At 54.8% G+C, this 18,776-nt stretch overlaps 1 protein-coding gene across 13 annotated transcripts in view; it reads left to right on the forward strand.

The window, feature by feature from the left end:
- MAPK8IP3 (mitogen-activated protein kinase 8 interacting protein 3) overlaps window positions 1-18,776 on the forward strand; it is a 41,047-nt gene that overhangs the window by 2,153 nt on the left and 20,118 nt on the right. For 4 of the 13 annotated variants that reach the window (XM_020886429.2, XM_020886424.2, XM_020886426.2 and 1 more), the window contains exons 2-6: window positions 11,055-11,175; window positions 13,362-13,432; window positions 13,610-13,701; window positions 16,207-16,230; window positions 18,221-18,365. In XM_020886429.2, coding sequence (XP_020742088.1) covers window positions 11,055-11,175; window positions 13,362-13,432; window positions 13,610-13,701; window positions 16,207-16,230; window positions 18,221-18,365 — 453 coding nt within the window. The remainder of the gene's footprint in view (window positions 1-11,054; window positions 11,176-13,361; window positions 13,433-13,609; window positions 13,702-16,206; window positions 16,231-18,220; window positions 18,366-18,776) is intronic. The other 9 variants (XM_020886427.2, XM_070460891.1, XM_020886428.2 and 6 more) reach the window with 7 other exon arrangements.

Here is an 18,776-nt window from a genome sequence, read left to right on the forward strand (position 1 = left end):
TGATGCCCACTGAGGTTTCGAGTAGGTTTGTTTTCTTTTGTCCTGTATCTGTGTGGTCAGTATAGTGGAAGAGAAGAAACTAAAAGGAGAAAGATGGACAACTTTCAGGTTGAGAATCCTAACGTTCTAGCCTAAGAATTAGCTCTGTGTGGCTGAGGCCCCTGCTCTGCTGTGCTCAGTTCAAGCGTAGCCATGACGAGAGTGCTTCTGGCCTTCCCGCTGCCGCCCCTGGACTGAGAGCCGGGTGCACGGGTGGCCTGGGGAGAGTGCCCTGGCGGCTGAGCCCGCCCCGCCCCCGCCATTAAGAGATGCTGAGCAGGGCCACAGAGCGCAGGAGCGCTTGGCTGGTGGGCACACAGGCTGTGATCTGACGCTTAGGATGTGCCCTTGGAGAGACTTCATGTGAGGTTACAACCAAGAAAAGGGCCAGGGACTTCCCTGGTGGTCCAGTGGTTGGGACTTGGCCCTCCAGTGCAGGGGGCGCAGGTTTGATCCTTGGTTGGGAGGCTAAGATCCCACATGCCTAGCTGTTAAGAAACAGACATAGAGCAGACAATATTGTAACAAATTCAAAAGACTAAAAAACCATCCAGGTCAAAAAATCTTTAAAAAGGCGGGGGGGGGGGGGGCAAACTCTGTAACCATTTTTGCACTTGAGCTCATTTACTAAATCCAGCCGACAAAAAAGACCAGTATACATGGTGGCCTGGCTTCTTTTTGCAGACGGGGCCTGAGAGCAGAGTTGAGGGCCTGAGACCTGGGAGCCGGCCCATCCCGGCTGCAGGCGCGTGTGTGATGCAGAGTGGCTCCTGCTCTGGGGTCACCCTGCTCAGGAAGGCTTAGTCAGAGCTGGGTAACCTGAGCCGCTGCAGCCTTCCGAGCACACGGAATCTGCAGAGTTAGAGGGAGCCTGAAGCAGGGCAGACGCCCCTGCCCCACACTTCTTGACCGTAAAAGCCGCAGTGAGAGATGGCCAGTATGTTCTGGCCCCCAGGTGGCTCATCCATGGGAGTGACGGTAGCTAGAGATGGTGGGGCCCGGGAGGGGCCCAAACCCAGAGTCTGCAGGCTCTGGAGTGCCAGCCTCGCCTCTGGGAGCCACACACCCTGCAACCCATCTCCCCCTTTCTGGCTGCCCTGGCCACACGGCACCCCCTGTAAAGCCAGTGGGTTGCCAGAGGTGGCACATTGCTTTCATCTCAAGTGCCAAGTCCCATGATGGGCTGTTGTTTGCCTGGAGAATTGCGGCAAGGCCGATCTAGCCGAGTCAGGGAAGAGCACCTTGACAGGGTGGCCTCGGCTGGCCAGTGTGGGGCGCCGTGGTCTCTGACTGTGAGGGTTTTGTCCTTGTCATCAGGGCCAGCGAGTCCCGCTGAGACTTGCAGGGCCAAATGGATGCTGCTGGCTTCTGAAACCTCTACAGAGATCTTAAAAATGCTGAATCTGTGTCCCATACAACGTGTTTAAAACCCACTGAGTTCTTTCTCAATGGGAAAGAAGGTTGCAAACGGGCATCTGATCAGGACGGCCGGGAGCAAGCCCAGGCAGCGCTGCTCACGGTGGCTGCAGGGAGGCTCTGGCTGAGGCCGTGTTGTCTCTGATCCTGGGCAGCACAGGGCTCAAGTGCTGGCTCACAGAAGGGCAAAGTGTCTGAGAGACAAGGTGTGGTTTTATTAGCCTTCCTCTGCCTGAAAATCTTTTTGGCCCTAAAGAAACTACTACTGACACACCCCCTCCTCCTCATCAGGGACTCCAGTGCGGTGAGATGGGGCTGTGAGTGTTTGCTCAGCATTTATAAGCTAGGAAGCTTATTTCTATCCAAAACTGTGTGTCGAATCACCTTGTACAAAAGTAAGGCTTTTCACTGAGAGTTATTTGTACAGCATGAAGCTGGAGGGGACAGAAGCCATCATCCAACTCTATAGTGAGGCTCACTTGGCATTTTTTCATAAGTGAATTAATATACTGAATCAGGAGGTTTTCTTTCTACGTGCCACATTACAGACAGTAGACTCACCCCTGCTTGGACAGATGAGCAGTTTCTTCTGCCGTGTTGTCATGTTAAAGCAGTTATTTTTCAGTTTTTAGCTTTTATTAGAGGAAGCCATTAAGATTTGGTGCCTGGAGCTGCCTTGCATGGTCGCCTGTAAATATTGGTCCAGTAGAGCTCTATAGTCACACCAGACTCTCCCTAAACACGGAAACAAGCAGGCCCCGCAGGGCAGAGAGCCTCTGCTTCCTGCTCAGCCAGGGGCAGTGCCCTTCTGGTCCTTCCTGCCCGAAGGTCGGGTCCCACAGAGATGCCAGCTGCCCGTGCGTGTGCGCCCGAGGCAGGAACGCGGCTCTCCTCTGCTCCTGCCCCATGCTGAGCCGTCTGGTTCCTGGAGGGCAAGGCCACTCTCTGTGGTTTTCAGCCATCCGTCCATCCGTCTGACACAGCTCTGCGTGAGGACGAAAATTTCCACACAGGACCACACACTTTTCACGTGTGGCTCAGGCGCCTGAGGATGAGTTTTTATTATTTTTATGTAACTTAAGTTTCAATAGCCTCACATGGCTGAACCAGGGAACTGGGCAGCGCAGCCGTGGATGGTGTTTCTCAGCTGTAAGGGCAGGCAGGAAAAATTCTGTGACTTGTTTCATAGCCTCCGGTAAGAAAGGAGGGGACTTAAAAGGGGGAGTGTTTTTCCTTCAGTGAATATGTTCTACAAAGAGAGGAGACCCCAAAGTGTAGCGGGTTTTGAAACAGGAGAACAGAAGAAAATATTAATGAGGGGGAAAAAAAAAAAAGCGTATTCTAGCTATTTAGGAAACAGCAGAGAGGTGATGAAATTCTCGAGAGGCTGAGGAGAGGTCTGGAGGGAATTCCCAGCACCTCGAAAGCAGCCTGTGCACACGACTCACGGTTAGACCTTGGAGCCCCGCCTTCTGTGCTGTTCTTTGTGAGGTCAGAGCACTAAACTGTAATGTTTGAAGTGTGCGGTTTGGTGACTTTTGACATATCTACACCCAAGAAACCATCCTCACAGTCAAGATGACGCTGACCTCCACCGTTTCCTGCGCCCCTGCCCCCATGGTCTCCCCGCTCCCCCCCCCCCCCAGGTGACCACGGCCTGCTCTCTGTCACTGTAGATTCATGTGCACTTTCTAGAACTTTGTTCAAACAGAATCCTGCAATATGTGTTCTTGTTTGGACAGACTTCTCTCACGGGCGTAACAACGTGAGGTTCACCCGGGTTGTGGTCCTTCTTTCATCTGTCCCCGTCCTTGCCAAGTACAGCCCGCTGTGGGGTGTCAATCAGTCCCCTCTGGAAGACAGGCAGGAGAACTGAGCGGTTAGAATGCGCTAGTAGCTGGCGGGGTGTCCCAGGAGGGTGTCCCTTTCACCAGGGCAGGGAAGGCTCACCCCCCATGGAAGGAAACATTCGCCAACACCCGGAGCCGTGGAGTCATAAGTCAGTGATCTTCGCTGAGCCCCTCACGGTCGAGAGCTTTGGGGAGCACCAGGTTTGGCAGGGCACGGCTCCAGTGGCGGCTTGTGAGACAGGGTTGGGGCGCTTGGATTCTGATCTTCGGCAGCGGTGGGCCCCCAGCCCTGCCTCTGCTTCAGCGCCCTGGGGGCCCTCCTTCCGCTCAGCTGCAGCTGGGGCTCCTGCCCCTTGACCCCGTGCAGCCCCTTACAGCCCCCTCCCCCAGCAAATTGGACCCAGATCCGGGCGGGTCCCCCAGCGTGAGACCTCGGGCTTGCAGTGTGCACTTCCAGACACAAGACCATGTCCTTCGGTCTGTCCCATTGGGCTGAGTGAGAGGGAGGTAAAAGCCAAGTAGGTTAGGAAGTTGAAGTTTGTGTAAACTGCTCGGAATGCTTCAGAGAGCACAACCTACTGGAGAGGAACTTCTCCCAGGGAAGTTTCTCCCAGGCCCAGACACAGTTTTCATCTTATCTTCCTTTTCATTTCCTTTCTCTGGTACCAACCATGTCATATGTAGTAAAGAAATGGAATATGGGTTTCAACATGCAAAGTATGTATTATTATTTAACATAAAATACTTAAATAAATATATAATGTGTTAAAGTGTGTAGATTTCACACACACACACATCTTTCCTGTCTGTCTTACCAGCTCTTGAAAATCCGTGTGAATTAAACCAATGCCGTTTGTTGGGATTCCTCTCAGGCAGATGCTGACCCAGTGGTCCCTTTAGCCTCAATGAAGAATCTTTGCTTTTTCTGAAATGAATCCAACCTAGTGCTTGGGTTCCTTTCCACTGGCCTGATAGCAGGGTGCATGCATGTTAAGTCACCTCAGTCATGTCCAACTCTGGGCAACCCTATGGGCTGTAGCCCACCAAACTCCTCTGTCCATAACTCCTCTGTCCATGGGATTATCCTGGCAAGAATACTGGAGTGGGTTGCCATGCACTCTGCCAGGGGAGCTTCCAACCCAGGGATCAAATCTGCGTCTCTTATGTCTCCCGCATTAGCAGGCAGGTTCTTTACCACCGGCGCCACCTGGGAAGCCCAGCCTGACTGCAGACGTGTGTCTGAAGCTTGAATGCAGACATGCTCTCCCTCCATCTCTCCCACCTGCCCACACTGCATTTTAGACGCAAATGGTAGCAGTGGAGGGATATGGGAAGAAATCTGGGGAAAAACCTCCGAGGTGTGAGGTCTCACAAGTTCATCACGTCAGTGAGCATCGGGTAAACGCTAGATTGTGACAGAAGTCACTGACAGCGGTGGGCACTAGCCGTCGTCTGGAGAGGGGTCTCCCCCACCACAGAGCCTGCACTGCTCTGCCTGCCTCAGATCAGACACCCCAGAAGAGGCTTTGTCTTTTGGAAGTGCACTCTGCACCTCACCCTCAGGAAGGAATTACATGCAAAAGAACAAAATCTTTGATTCCCGTTGAGTATATTTCAATTCAGCCAGAATTGAATTATCTCCTATGTGTGACCCTGGCCTAAAGGACATATATAAGAGGGAAGGATTGGAGTTAATGTCTTAATTTACTTTGCCTTTAAGTAAAGTAACCCTCCGTTGTGAATGTTACCAGAATTATAATGACTGTGCTACAAGGAGTGATTGCCTAGTAACCTCTCTCGTGTTCTGAAATTGGGGGTGCTGGCTTCTGTTGTCTTAATTTTGTGTTTGACACGAGCAGTCAGTTTACTCCTTAAGTTGGATTTTATGTATGGACTGGGAAAAATGCTCTCAACCCATGGGACACTGAGAAAAGCTTCCTTGATTCCTGAATTTTGCAAGAGCCCACACCCTCAGATTACTTCAGTATGTACCTTGAAAGTCACCAAAAAGCAAATTCCAAAAACTAAAGCTGAATTTAATTTTAAAACAGAGCCATTTTTTTTTTAGTGGGAGGGAAGGGAAAGCATATCTTAGAAACAAAAGCTGCAAAGGGAATCGAGTGGTAAATTGGTATTTAGACATGGGAATCAGGGGTTTCCCAGCTCAGCATTCCAGGTTAAATCACCCTGATGCCTTTTCCTCAACTGTCAGTTGTTCATCGTTGCTCTTTGGGGCCAAAAGATTTCTTGTGAGATGTCTTTGAACCTCTGTGTGTTACTAGGTGCTCAGTGACACTTGGAATAGCCTTGGTTGGACAGATGACATTTCCAAACAAACTCAGATCTGTGTTGCATGTAATTGACACATGTCATTGGTGTGTGTCTTTCTCACTTGGCTCTGGCCAAGCCTTCTGGGGGTGTCCTGAGGACATGCCACGTGTGAACCACGTCTCAGATGAGAGATTCATTCTCTTTCACCGTCCAACACCAGGCCGACCCACTCAACCCAAATGCTGCCAATTAAGACTTTTATTCCTCTCATTCCCATTCATATTGGATAAATTGAAATGGCCATATTCAATAAATGGAAAAATGTTTAGCTTTCTTACGGAAGACTTGTTTATAGAACTAACTTACCCTGTGCCCCACCCCTGAAAACTCTTGACTCTCTTAAATCTTAAGCAAATGACCTAGGACTTCCCGGATGGTCCAGCGGCTAAGACTCCGCGCTCTCAATGCAGGCGGCCTGGGTTCGATCCCTGCTTAGGGAACTGGACTCCGAATGCCGCAAGTAAAGATCCTGTGTGCTGCAACTGAGACCCAGTTCTGCCAAATAAGTAAACATTTTTAAAAAATAAACGATCTGTAAATACAAATATGTTCTGCTTCCTTGAAAACATCTATTGAATCTTTGTGACTTTAACCCAGTTAGCAGAGTTCCCTCCTGATCCCTTGCCCCGCCTCCCCCAGCTGCTATCTCCTTTCCTCACTCACTTCACCCCCAGCCTCGAAGCCCCTGCTTCATTCCACCAATCGCTTCTCATTTGTCTTACTTCATCCCAAGTCTAGCCCAGAGGGTTGCTCACACAAAGCAAAGATTGAATAGCTGCACCAAGAGACTTCCCTGGTAGTCCAATGGCTTAGACTCCCCGCTCCCGATGCAGGGGCCCAGGCTCGATCCCCCGTCAGGGAACCAGATGCCACAACTAAAGGTCCTGCATGCAGAGATGAAGATCGAAGAGCCCGCGTGCCACACCCAGCGCAGCCAGATAAATAAAAATCAATGTTTTAAAAATCAGTAAAATAAATAAAATGATCTCTAAATAAAAGTATGTTCTGCTTCCTTGAGGACACCTATTGCACTTTTTGTGACTTTGACCCGGTTAGTAGAGTTCCTTCCTGACCCCTCGCCCCACCTCCCCCAGGTGCCTCCGCTCATTCTGGAGAACTGTGATTTTCAACCACTTTTCCACACTCACTTCACCACCAGCCTCGAAGCCCCTACTTTATCCCACCAGCTGCACCTCATTTGTCCAGGGGATTCTTACTTCATCCCAAGTCTCACCCCGAGCGGTTCCTCATACAAAGTAAAGACTCAGTACCTGTTTAGTCTTGGCCAGGCACTAGTCCTTCACATTATTTATCCCTCATAATATTTGACAGAGGTGATGTTGAATCTTCCGTTTCAGTTAAAGAGCTAGCTTGCCTCTTCATTAACTAAAATTACTGTAATGATGTAAGAGTTTTTTCAGAAGAAGAAAGACATCTTTCAAGCTCAGAGCAGTGTGTTGTGTGTGTGATGCTTTCATGGGCACAGAGCCCCCGAGGTGCCCCTAGTCAGCTCTGTCTGGTTCCAGACTGACCTCCAAGGCAGTGGGCAAGGGATGGCTCCTCCACAATGCCAAGTGCGGTGGTTGCCGACCTGCCAAGGGCCTTCAGTGTCCCGGTGCTGGCCCAGCCCAGCAGAGAGGCCGAGGGCTGGCCCTCTAGTCGGTGGAGGTCCCCTGGGGGTTTCTCGGGGCTTCTCATTCATCTGGGAAGATGCTGCCACCCGATGGTTATTGAGAAGTGGATGAGCTGATTCATGGCATGACCAGGCCTCTGGGGGCTGTCAATCTGCATTGAATTTTTTTTTCTCAAGTATTTTGTTTTAAATCAAGAACTATTCAATCAAACACTTGCTGAGCTTCCCTGGTAGCTGGTAAACAATGCAGGAGACTCAGGTTCTATTCCTGGGTCAGGGAGAGCCCCTGGAGAAGGGATAGGCCACCCACTCCAGTATTCTTGGGCTTCCCTGGTGGCTTAGCTGGTAAAGAATCCGCCTGCAGTGTGGGAGACCTGGGTTCGATCCATGGGTTGGGAAGATCCCCTGGAGAAGGGAACGGCTACCCACTCCAGTATTCTGGCCTGGGTCGCAGAGTCAGACACAACTGAGCAACTTTCACTCACTCATCAACTTTTCAAGCAATAATACTAGAGCAGGTGGCCATTTCCTCCTCCGGAGGATCTTCCTGACCCAGGAATCGAACCTGTGTCTCTTGTGTGGCCTGGTTGGCAGGTCAGTCCTTTACTACCAGTGCCACCCGTGGACTGAGGAGCCTGGCAGGCTACAGTTCATGGGGTTGCAAGAGTCAGACACGACTCGGCGACTAAACCACCACCAGCACCACCTGGGAAGCCCCTCTGTGTTGGGTTTTAGTGATCACCTATCAGGATGGATCTAGAAACATCTCACTGACCCTCTTAACAATCTGGTTTCTCTTAAATCGTCTTTTGCTTCAAAATCTTTTTAGCTGACTGTCAACTATGAAATGCAGGTAACGAGATAAGATACAGGTGGAACTGTAGGGAAATGATTGGCACACAGAGTGCTCTTTGTGTAAAACCTTGGTGTTCCAATTTGGACGCAGGGCCGGCGCTGTTTACAGGGAGGGAGAATTTCCCTCTGCCCGCCTTCCCCCCTTCCTGCCGCCCCATCGCACCGCTCTTCACTGACTCAGGGTGAGATTTCCCTTCCAAGTCCAGCCCTGAGCATTTTGTCATGAAAAACAAGGACCCCTTCCTGGGGACCAACGAACTGATGCTTTCTGGCAGGCAAAATGCTGATTCAAAAAATGCGTGCTAAGTCGCTTCAATTGTGTCCGAATGAAAAAATAAACACAGTAAATGCAAGGACTTCCCTGATGGTCCAGTGGCTAAAACTCTGTGCTCCCAGTACAGGGTCCCAGGTTCCATCCCTCGTTGGGGAATTAGATCCCATATGCAGCAACTAAGATCGAAGATGCCTCGAATACCCAAATGAGATGCAGCACAGCCAAATTAATAAGTATATAAATAAATAAATAAGTGATTGAGGGATGACTCTCCATTTAATCAAGAAGGATTATTCCCACAAGTGGGAATAACCAAGAAAGTAGTGATAAGGAAGACTGAAGAAGTGGACTGTATATTAGCCATTAAAAGATGCTATAACACTGCAAGTTTAAGGAAACCTTTGGTTACTGGGTCAGATGTAGACTGAAATAGTCTTAGAATCTAGCAAATGACAAAGTACCCCTCAAAGCCTTAAAGAAAGGGTAAATTATTAAGTAAATGATGCAGAGGTAAGTGAACTTGTATATTGCAAACAAACTACATCCTGGGAAAAATACTTGCAGCATAGAAGACAAATTCTTGAATGGATCTAATAAGTCCTTACAAATTGTTAAGTAAGGGTCTGTAGCAGAAAGTTGGACAGAGGACACGATGAGCTGTGGACAGAGGAGCCTGGTGGGCTACAATCCATGGGGTGGCAATAGTCGACCACGACTAAGCGATTAAACCACCAGCAAAGCAACCTGAAAGTCCAGCAAGAGGCAATGCTAGTTGTGTAGACTCTGCCCTGCACACACTCACCCTCAGGGGAACATACACACAGCTGTCAGAAGTGGGAATGGCAGTTACCGCTCTTAGTGTGGAACGACATGCCAGTATAAACGAGGGAGCGAGTCAGGTCCAGATACCATGTACAAAATGACGGCACGTCCAACACAGACACACACACAGGAGTCTGGAAGAATGTCACCCTGTTTTATCTGACGCTGTCTGGATGCTAGAATTTGGTTTTGCTGTTTAATCATTGATAGCACAGCACAACTATGTGCTTTTTTTTTTTTAAAGTTCACTTAACACTCTCATATGATTTTTCTATAAAAGTATATGTTTATATCACTTTTTAGTAATAAGAATTAAAATTACCCAATTTAAAAAGTTTATTTACCAGTCAGTTAATAGCATTGTCTGTTCTTCATATGCTGGTCATGACCACAGTCATTCAAAACCGCTTATTGTAGATTTTCGTGTGCGTTTTCATGGCAGCGGGTGCATTCTTCATCATTTACTTAAGTTGCATGTGATGTCATCAGTGCAGATTTTCCTTCTCACTCCCTTCCCCGGTCCTGTCCTCTTTGTCACTGCTCTGGGTGAGGCATCCTTCAGGCAGGAGCCCCAAGCAGGAGCCCCAGGCAGGAGCCCCAGTGCTTTTCAGCACAAGACCTCTGCAAAGCTGCTGTGGGGAGAAGCGTCTCTGGGGCCCCGAGTGGGGCTGAGGGGCTGAGTGCGAGTGTTACGGGGAATACGGCTGTGGCCACCGTGAATTCATCAACTCCCCCAGACACCTGAAACCTGGAACCCACAAGCTGCTTCACATTCCCATCCCCTGAAGCCTCTTGACGTCCTCAGAACCCAGCTGACATGTGTGCTTCCTACAAATGAAATTTGTTACTATTTCCATTTCCCATGTAGTAAAATCGAGGTTTTAACAGCTCCCATCAGGGCTGTGGCCGGGCTATGTGTCCTGGGGGGCCCCACCTGGTCCATCCCCCGGGACCAGAGCCTGCCTTCACCCCGGGCTATCAGAGTTAAGCTCAGTCTCCTCCTGAGAACATTTAGGATTTTCTTTTCCTTTGTGAAGTGCGTTCTTCTCACTTGATCTGGGAATAATCTTGCTCAGAAAATTACCACGTAAGGTGCAGATTCCAAATCCAGACCAACAGCCCCTCTCCCCGTTTTTAAAAGAATCAGAGCAGCGCTGAGGGTTGCTAATTATTCCACAAATGATGGCATCCTGAGCTGAGCAGTGACCGAGATACATGTTAGGAGGGCAGTACGCCTGGCCTCTTTTAGATGCTCGGGATTGAAAGGAATCAGTTCAGTCTTTTGCACAAAGACCAGCTACATCATTTGTGGGGCTCAGTGTCAAACTGGAAGTACAGGCCTCTTGTTTAAAAACTATTAAGAGGGACTTCCCTGACGGTCCAAGGGCTAAGACTCCGTGCTCCAATGCAGGGGGCCCCTGTTCGATCCCTGGCTAGGGAACTAGATCTCACATGCGGCAATTAAAGATCTTGCATGCCACAAATAAGACTCAGTACAGCCAAATAAAAAAATTTTTTTTAATTGTTTTAAAAAAATAAAAGCTATTAAGAATTTCAAGGTTAAAGTGAGCGTATGAGCGTGTGGGCTCTTCTGGCTTCAGGGCCCCGAGCGACTTCCCAGGCAGCTGGTCAGAAGGCCCCACTCTTGGGGAGCTGTCTGGCTCTCCCCTCCCCCAGGGCCGCTGAGGGCGGTGAGGGCGGTGGATGGAAGGAAAGGGGCTTTGGGGTGGGGGGCCCACATTTTGAGTCCAAGCCCTTCCCCTTCTGAGGGGCCGATGTCATCTGACCTGCCCACGTTTACGACACCTGCTATTTCTCTTCCTTGCACGTATAGAAATTTATCGAGTTTGAAGATGCCTTGGAACAAGAGAAGAAAGAGCTGCAAATCCAGGTGGAACACTACGAGTTCCAGACCCGCCAGCTGGAACTGAAGGCCAAAAACTATGCAGATCAGAGTAAGTCGGAGCCAGAGGGAGGAAATGGTGCTTGAACGCACTTGTTGTCCTCAGCCCTGCCCCAGCTGGGAGGGAGGTTGAGTGATGAGAGCCGCATTTCATCTTCATTGTGAGTCCCTCAGTTATTTGTTTTCTCTCTTTACACGGCTGTGTGTGTCTGTCAATGGCCTCAACTCCTCTGTGGAAATAAAGTACGTAAGTAAGGTCCCTCTGATGACAGCACGTTTGCTTAATGCTGCAGTCTGGCCCTAAATGCAGCGCTCTGTGATCTCTGTGTGGCCTTTCAGGACAGGCTCCCCAGCGGTGGTTTGGGGCTCCCGTGAGTGCTCCTGGGGAGTGGGTATTCCTCCGTGACCCGAAACAGGGTGCGCTTGTAGGGACAGTTCCTGGGGAAGGTTTGGCCCAGGAGGGTGCTTACGGGAACACCCTCTCCATTGCAAGGAGAGGCGAGAAAAGCACTTTGTTTTTAATAAAAAATATTATTTTAGCTTTAGAAGTCATTGTTTAAAGCATGCTGTCAGGGACTTCCCTGGTGGTCCCGTGGCTAAGACTCTGAGCTCCCAGTGCAGGAGGTCCGGCTTTGATCCCTGACCAGGGAGCTAGATCCCACATGCCGCACCTAACACCCAGCACAGCCAAATAAGCAAATATTAAGGGGAAAAACTATACTGTCAAAGTTATAAGGACCCCTGTAATTTCAGGTTTCTGTGATAGAGGTTGGATGGCTGAGGCCTAGTTTGCTGCCTTACCTCACTACCTTGGATAACAGGTGCCTTCATTCCTCTGAAAAGTTAACATCAAAAAACAAAAAAAAAGATTTGGTGATTGGGTCTATCATATCCCAGACCAAGACATGAAGGCCATTTGCTGAAGCCAGTATCCCACAGGTGCTGTAGGTGAGCGTGAAGGTGACCGGTGGCCATGGCAATGCACACACACACAGACATACACACACACACATGCAGACAGACACACACACAGACAGACACAGACATACACATGCATGCAGACACACACAGACATACACACACGTGAAGACACACACACATAGACACAGACACACACAGAGACACACACACACACAGGCACATAGATGCACAGACACACATATAGACACACACAGACACAGATACAGACAGACACATAGTCACAGACACACAGACAGACATGCAGACACACACACACAGACACACACAGACACAGATACAGACAGACACATAGACACAGACACACAGGCATGTAGAGTCAAACACACAGACACAGACAGACACACACACGTCTTTGCAGGGCGGGAACAAGCAGGGTCCCGTTTCAGTTTGGCATAGATCCACCCTTTCTGTAACTCCACAGAATCCTTCACACTCCCTTTGCTTAGAATACTTTCACATATGAAACCTTTTCACCTTTTCTCAGAGAAGGAAATGGCAACCCACTCCAGTACTCTTGCCTGGAGAGTTCCCTGGACGGAGGAGCCAGGCGGGCTACAGTCTATGGGGTTGCAAAGAGTCAGACATGACTGAGCGCACAGGACATCTTTTCTTAGAAGGAAGACACATCTAAGTTCCACACCACACTCTGAATTTTCCATTTGGTCAGCGCCAGGGGTCAGGACCAGGGAAAGGGTGCCCCATCCCGTGCTCTGCACAGAGTTCCGCTAGGCTGCGGCTGGAATGAAGGCCCAGGGGCGCAGGGTGTCTGTGGCCTGGTGGCCCTGGGGTGGCCCTCTAGGCGGTCCGGGCACCCCCAGAGCGTGCAGGGGGCCATCCCAGTGCCGCAGCCCAGAGGTGGCGTGGTCGTGACCCCGTCTCTCCAGCCCCGGGTCCAAGTGAGGGATATGGTATGTTCCACCCTGTGTTTTGGACTTTCTTCTCTTGAACGTGTGTCAGAGGCTGCTTACTTCCGAATTCAGCCTCTGTCCACGAACCACCCGCTCACTTCCTGTCCACACTTGACACAGCTCAGCATGCCCGTGGGTTCCACCCGTACCTGGGAGCTGCCTGCTGACTGAGGCCCGTGCGAGTCTCCCCCGCTGGCCCTCTCGGAGCAGGATCGAGGGTGCTCAGGGCCCACCTGCTCGTGTCCCCAGGGTGGGCACAGGACATGGGTTTGTCTGCAGCCCTCTGCCCCCGGCAGGCCAGCCCGGAGCAGGCTGTGACCTGGAGAGGCGGGTGGCTTGTGTCTTCCAGTTTCCCGGCTGGAGGAGCGGGAGTCGGAGATGAAGAAGGAGTACAACGCGCTGCACCAGCGGCACACGGAGGTGGGTGCCCGGCCTGGCCGCCTTCTGTCTTCCGGGGCGCCCCTGCTGAACCTGCGGGCCGTGGACCCTACGCGGCTGACGCCTGGTCCCTGCACTCTGCCTGCTCCTCTGTCGGAGCCCTGAGAGCAGCAGCTGGGGCGGGCGGGCAGCGCTCACGCGGACGTGTCGTCCCCACAGATGATCCAGACCTACGTGGAGCACATCGAGAGGTCCAAGATGCAGCAGGTCGGGGGGAACAGCCAGACGGAGGGCAGCCTGCCAGGGCGGAGGTAGGAGCCAGCTGCACCCCAGAGCCCTGACCCCAGGCTCAGGAAGGGAGTGTCTGATCGGAGCGGGGCCTGAGCGGGGCTGTGTGCTGAGGAGGCACCCAGCGGGGTACGGGGCTACAGGCAGTCACGAGGGCCTGGGGGAACCGCGTGGTTGATCCTGACACTTTCCGATTCTGCGTTGGTGAATTCGCCTACTCGGGAAAATCTACTTGTAGCCTCAAAACCAGTGCTCAGAGCACTCGGCAGTCACTGCAGGTGTGCGCAGAGCATGAGAGTGTGAGTCATCCGCCGCACAGGACGCCAGCCGGGGTGGCACCAGGTGCCGCTCCGCCCCCAGCGGAGACGCCCGGCCTGGGGCCGGTCAGCAGGAACAGGAGGTGCCCAGCCCTGGCCTCGTCCTCTGCGATGTGTTAAAGTTCACCACATGCTTCTGCACCTCGTCTTCTCTTTTGTGAAATAAAGGAAACAGGATCCACCAGGATGGGTGGGGGATGAAGACTCCCTGTGAGATGCGTGTGTGCGCGTTTGCGCTGACTTCATCGGCCACAACCAGCTCGCATTGCGAGAGATGGCTGTAGGAGTGGGGAGGCCCCTCACCTTGGGGACCAGCAGACACAGCTATGCACCGCGCACCAATTTCATTCGGGGAGCGGAGATGCCTGAAGAGGCCAAGCTCCTGGTCCATCTTCAGTCAGGACAGAAGCACACCCCCGTCCCCAGGGAGCGCGCGGTCAGAGGTCTCCCAGGCCTGACTTGTGCGGCCACGGCTCTCAGGCTGCAGGAAGGAGGAGGGGCCTCAGGCTGGGCCCCAGCGCGCCCCGCCCCCAATGGAGCTGCCTCTGCAGCTGTGGCCCTTTGTTCCCTTCGTGAACACCTAAAGCCCCTGGTCTGTCCTGTAAAGGCTCCGTTTCTCAGCGCCCGCCTCCTTGGTGTGTGATGTCTGCAATCAAGAAACTTCAGGCCCATCCATGCTGGGCCTGTCAGCCCCTCACCCGGTGTGGTGGGCACAGCTGTTGAGTCCTTGGATTCGAAACAAAAGTGCAATGTGTCCGCAAGGCCTGGCAGAGCCTGGCAAGGATGGGCGCCAGGACCCCCAGCCTGTGTTCAGATGGTCTCGCTGCTTCCGGTGGGGAGAGGGGCTCCAGCTGCTGAGGATGTTTCCTTTCTAGAAATGCGAGCGCCCCAGGACAGGGTGTCAGGGGTCATTATGTGACCCCAGCTCTGTGAGTTCAGCGAGGGAATACGTACCAGAGTTTGTTCAGATACACAGCCTCTGCAGATGTTGCTTCTGGATCAGGTTTGTCTGAAGGTGGGCAATGTCCATCTCCAGGCTGCCGCTGCCCAACACCACAGATGCCTCACACCTGCCACGAGTCATGGAGGGACTTCCCAAGCAACCGCGCCAAGTGCTAGCCTCGAGTCGGGGGCTCCCTCTGTAGTTCTGGGGCCCCTGTCCCGTCCTCCTGGGTGTGGCCTCACCATCGCCCTCTCCAGGCTCTCGGGCTCTGCTAAGAGCCCTCCCAAGCAGACCCCCAGGGAGGAGACCCCTGCCTGCAGAAAGCGGTGTGGGGGCTGTTGCCCATCCCCCCTGTGTCCTGGAGGTGAAGAGGCGCCTTCCTGTGTGTGTTGGGGGGGATGGCCAGAGCAGGGCTTCTGTGGGAAGTTGAGGGCAGGGCCGTGCCTGGGCCGCGCCCGTCGCCCTGCCAGCTGGCTGGCCGCCTTTGGCGTCGCCTTCACTGCAGGGCACGGCCTTGCTTGCTCGTGCCTGCGGCAGCGTGTGGAACTAGGCTCTGCTGCCCTGCAGCCCCGCCGGGACCTGGGCTGTGATTGAGAAGTTCCGGGGCCCCGTGTGTGTCTGACAGCCCCTGGCGGACTAGAGGTGAACAGATGTGGCCCCGTGTCCAAACGGCGGCCTGGTGAGAGGAGAGGGAGCACCATCCCCCTGGGGCCCGTACGGCAGTTTGAGGGGAGGCCTGCTTTTCTGTGGGGTACACCCCGTCCTGCCGCAACTCTGGATCCCTTGGGGCCCCCCCAGGAGGGCCTCCTCCTTAGCGCTGGCCCCTGAGCATCAGCCATTTTCCGCCACCCCTGGCCTGGTGTCATGAACCTGTGTGTCTAGAATAAAACTGATGAGTGTGTTTGAGCCGCGAACGTGGTGGGTGTGACCGCGTGTGCTGGGGCGTCTGGGGAGGACGCTCGACCCCAACCCTGTCTGAGTGGGCGCCGCCTGCCGTCCAAGCCAAGAGGGTGTGTGTCTGTGTGTCCTATGTCCATCCGGAGCAGGCGTCTGCACGTCCCATGTCTGTCTGTCCCTGTGGGGCCCATTCCTCTCCGTGTGCCCACACGTGCCCCCAGCCCCGACGTCACCCTCTAATGTTGTCTTCTTGTCTCGCCCCAACCCCTGCCCTGTGCCGCCCCCACTGTGTGCCGCCCCCACTGCGTGCCGTCCCCGCCGTCTGCCGTCCCCGCCGTCTGCCATCCCACCTGTGTGTCACCGCCCCGCAGTCCTCGCCAGTCTTGGAGGAGAAGGTAAAGCCCGCGGCCGTCCCCAGGCCTCGGGTTGGGGGAGCCTGGACAGCCGCCGGGGTCGCGCGTCGATCGGAGGCTCCGAACGCACGTGTACAGGGCCTGCAGCTGAGGAGGGTGGGTGGGTCCCAGAGAAGGGAGCGATGCAGGCCCCACCGGCGCAGCCGGCCCTCACGTCCACACCCCAGGAGGCGGCGGGTGCCGGTGGAGACCCTGCGCCCGGCGTCAGGCAGCCCAGTGCGGTCGCTTGGCCCAGAGCCAGGGGCATGCCGCCTGTGAGCCGCATGGCCCTCTCAGGCTGGAGCCTTGGGGATGGACGAGAATCGGCATCCCCCAGGGGAGCTATGGGGCTGAAACAGGAGGACGTGGTGGCCAAGCGTCGGACAGGGCTCTGACTGGCCAGCCAACAGCAATCCCCAGCGAACACTCCAGAAGCTCGGAGGGGAGAGCATGCGGGACTCATCCCTCGTGAGGATTTCCACCAGGGAGCTGAGCCTGGCCATGTCCGTGCGTGCACAGAGCCATGGAGGCGGGTGACAGAGAAGAGTACGACCTGGGAGGCAGGTGGCCCCCTGCTGCCCCTACCATCACATTGCCCCGTGGCACCTGCTCACAGCCTGGCCCGAAGGACCCTGGTGTGCAGCCCCCCGTCAAAGCTGGGCCCGAGGAGAGGAGGCCCCCACACAGGAGCCCCATGGAGGAGCAGCAGCGAGCAGGGGCTGGGAGCCCCAGGGAGGAGCCTGCAGGCCATGCTGCCTCCCTGGACACCCGGGGCCCTGGACACCCGGGGCCAGGGCCTGCGGCCAGCAAACAGCCCTGGAGAGCGTTGTGATGGATCCGCGGACCCAGCCTGCCTAGCTTGCTGTCTGAGCTCCTTCTAAGCAATGGCCGAGCCTTGTAGAAGGTGCCGTCTGTCTCGGGGGATGAGGGCCGACGGAGGAGGCACCGGGGATCGTCCGCGGGAGATGTCCGGCCCCCCAGGCCTCCTCTGGCTCTGTCCCCCACAGAAGAGCCCGGAAGGCACAGCCGGGCCCCTGCAGGGCAGCATCCTCCTGAGCAGGACAGACAGGCAGGAAACGGGGACACCAGCCGTGCCAGCCCCGGAGCCGTGGGGGACCCCAGCAGAGACCTCCTGCCTGGACTCGTGCCCCTGGCCGCTCCACCTGCCTGTCCACCATTTGCACCACCAGGTGCCGTGAAGAAGCCCCCACCTCCCTCCAGACAGCCCAGCCTCTGAACCAGCCCCTGGGGACCCCAGAGGCAGCCTCGCCACCCCCACCTCAGCGCCTGTGTGACGGGTCCAGACACCTGGCCTGACTGAGCTCTGAGCAGTGTGGACTCCACACCACCCTGGACCTGGCTCTGTGCCCTCACCACTAACGGCCCGGAGCGTCTTCCAGGGACTGAGCGGCCATGGCAGGTGGCTCTGAGCTTCCACCCAGCTTACTGGACATTCCCAGTTTGCTTCCGGAGCTTTAAAAGGAAGAACCACTTGGAGTGAGAAAAAAGCAGAGCGTGAGCTCTCTACTCCAGACCCAGGGCTCCTGAGAGCAGTGACGGGACACGCAGCAGGGGAGAAAGGTTGACCCCTCCTGACCCTTGGAGGCAGAAGCTGGGCCGAGGAGAAGCCAGGCGTGCCGCTGGTGAAGCCACAGGGCCGCCGTAGGCCCTGCCGCTCAGGCTTCTGTTTACAGTGGACACAAAGGAAGGGGTGGCGACACTGCGACAGGGGGATGGAACGAGGGACCACTGTGGAGTGGAGGTGCCCTGGGCGAGTGAGCAGGCTAGTCTGCCTGGCCGCAGTCAGTGGGGTCGAGGGTCTCGGGTCTCAGACACCCGGCCCAGACGGTCACAGCCCACGCAGCCCTGGGCGGGGGCGGCGCGGGGAGCAACCCTGGTTGCACCCTGGACACCCGCACGTCCAGGAGGGGCTTGCAGCCCTGCCTCGGGAGCCCCTCCTCTAACCCCTCCCTGTCCTCTCTCTGCCTTTCAGCAGGAAGGAGCGCCCCACATCCCTGAGCGTCTTCCCCCTGGCCGACGGCTCGGTACGTGCGCAGATGGGGGGCAAGCCCGCGCCTGCGGGGGACCACTGGCGCCTGAGTGACCTCGGCCAGCTGCAGCTCAGCTCTAGCTACCAGGTTCCGTAGCCGAGCCGCGGGGTGCGGGCCCCGCGTCGCCCCACTGTGTCCAGGGGGTTGTGGTCCGCACGGGTCCCGGCCGCCATGGGAAGCTGCCTGCGCCGGGGCGAGCCCAGGGCAGGGCTGAGCACAGTGACCATCCCTCACCACACCCCAGGCCAGGCTTCTCCCCGCGTGTGGTCCTGGCGTCCGAGGTTTGCGCTCCAACCAGGAGATGGCCAGAGGCCGGGGGCAGCTTCTCTTCTCTGGGCTGTTCTCTCTGGCCTACCTGTGTCGATGACCTCCGGACCCAAGCTTGAGAAGGTGGACATCCGGGCTGCCCAGCTTACTGAGCGCCCCCCACCCCCAGCACTGGGGTCCCGCAAGGCCAAGGGCAGGCACTTGTGCAGGGGTCCCCTGGCACTGTCTGCC

This window comes from Odocoileus virginianus, chromosome 33, assembly GCF_023699985.2.
Source record: "Odocoileus virginianus isolate 20LAN1187 ecotype Illinois chromosome 33, Ovbor_1.2, whole genome shotgun sequence".
In the NCBI taxonomy this organism is placed as follows: domain Eukaryota; kingdom Metazoa; phylum Chordata; class Mammalia; order Artiodactyla; family Cervidae; genus Odocoileus; species Odocoileus virginianus.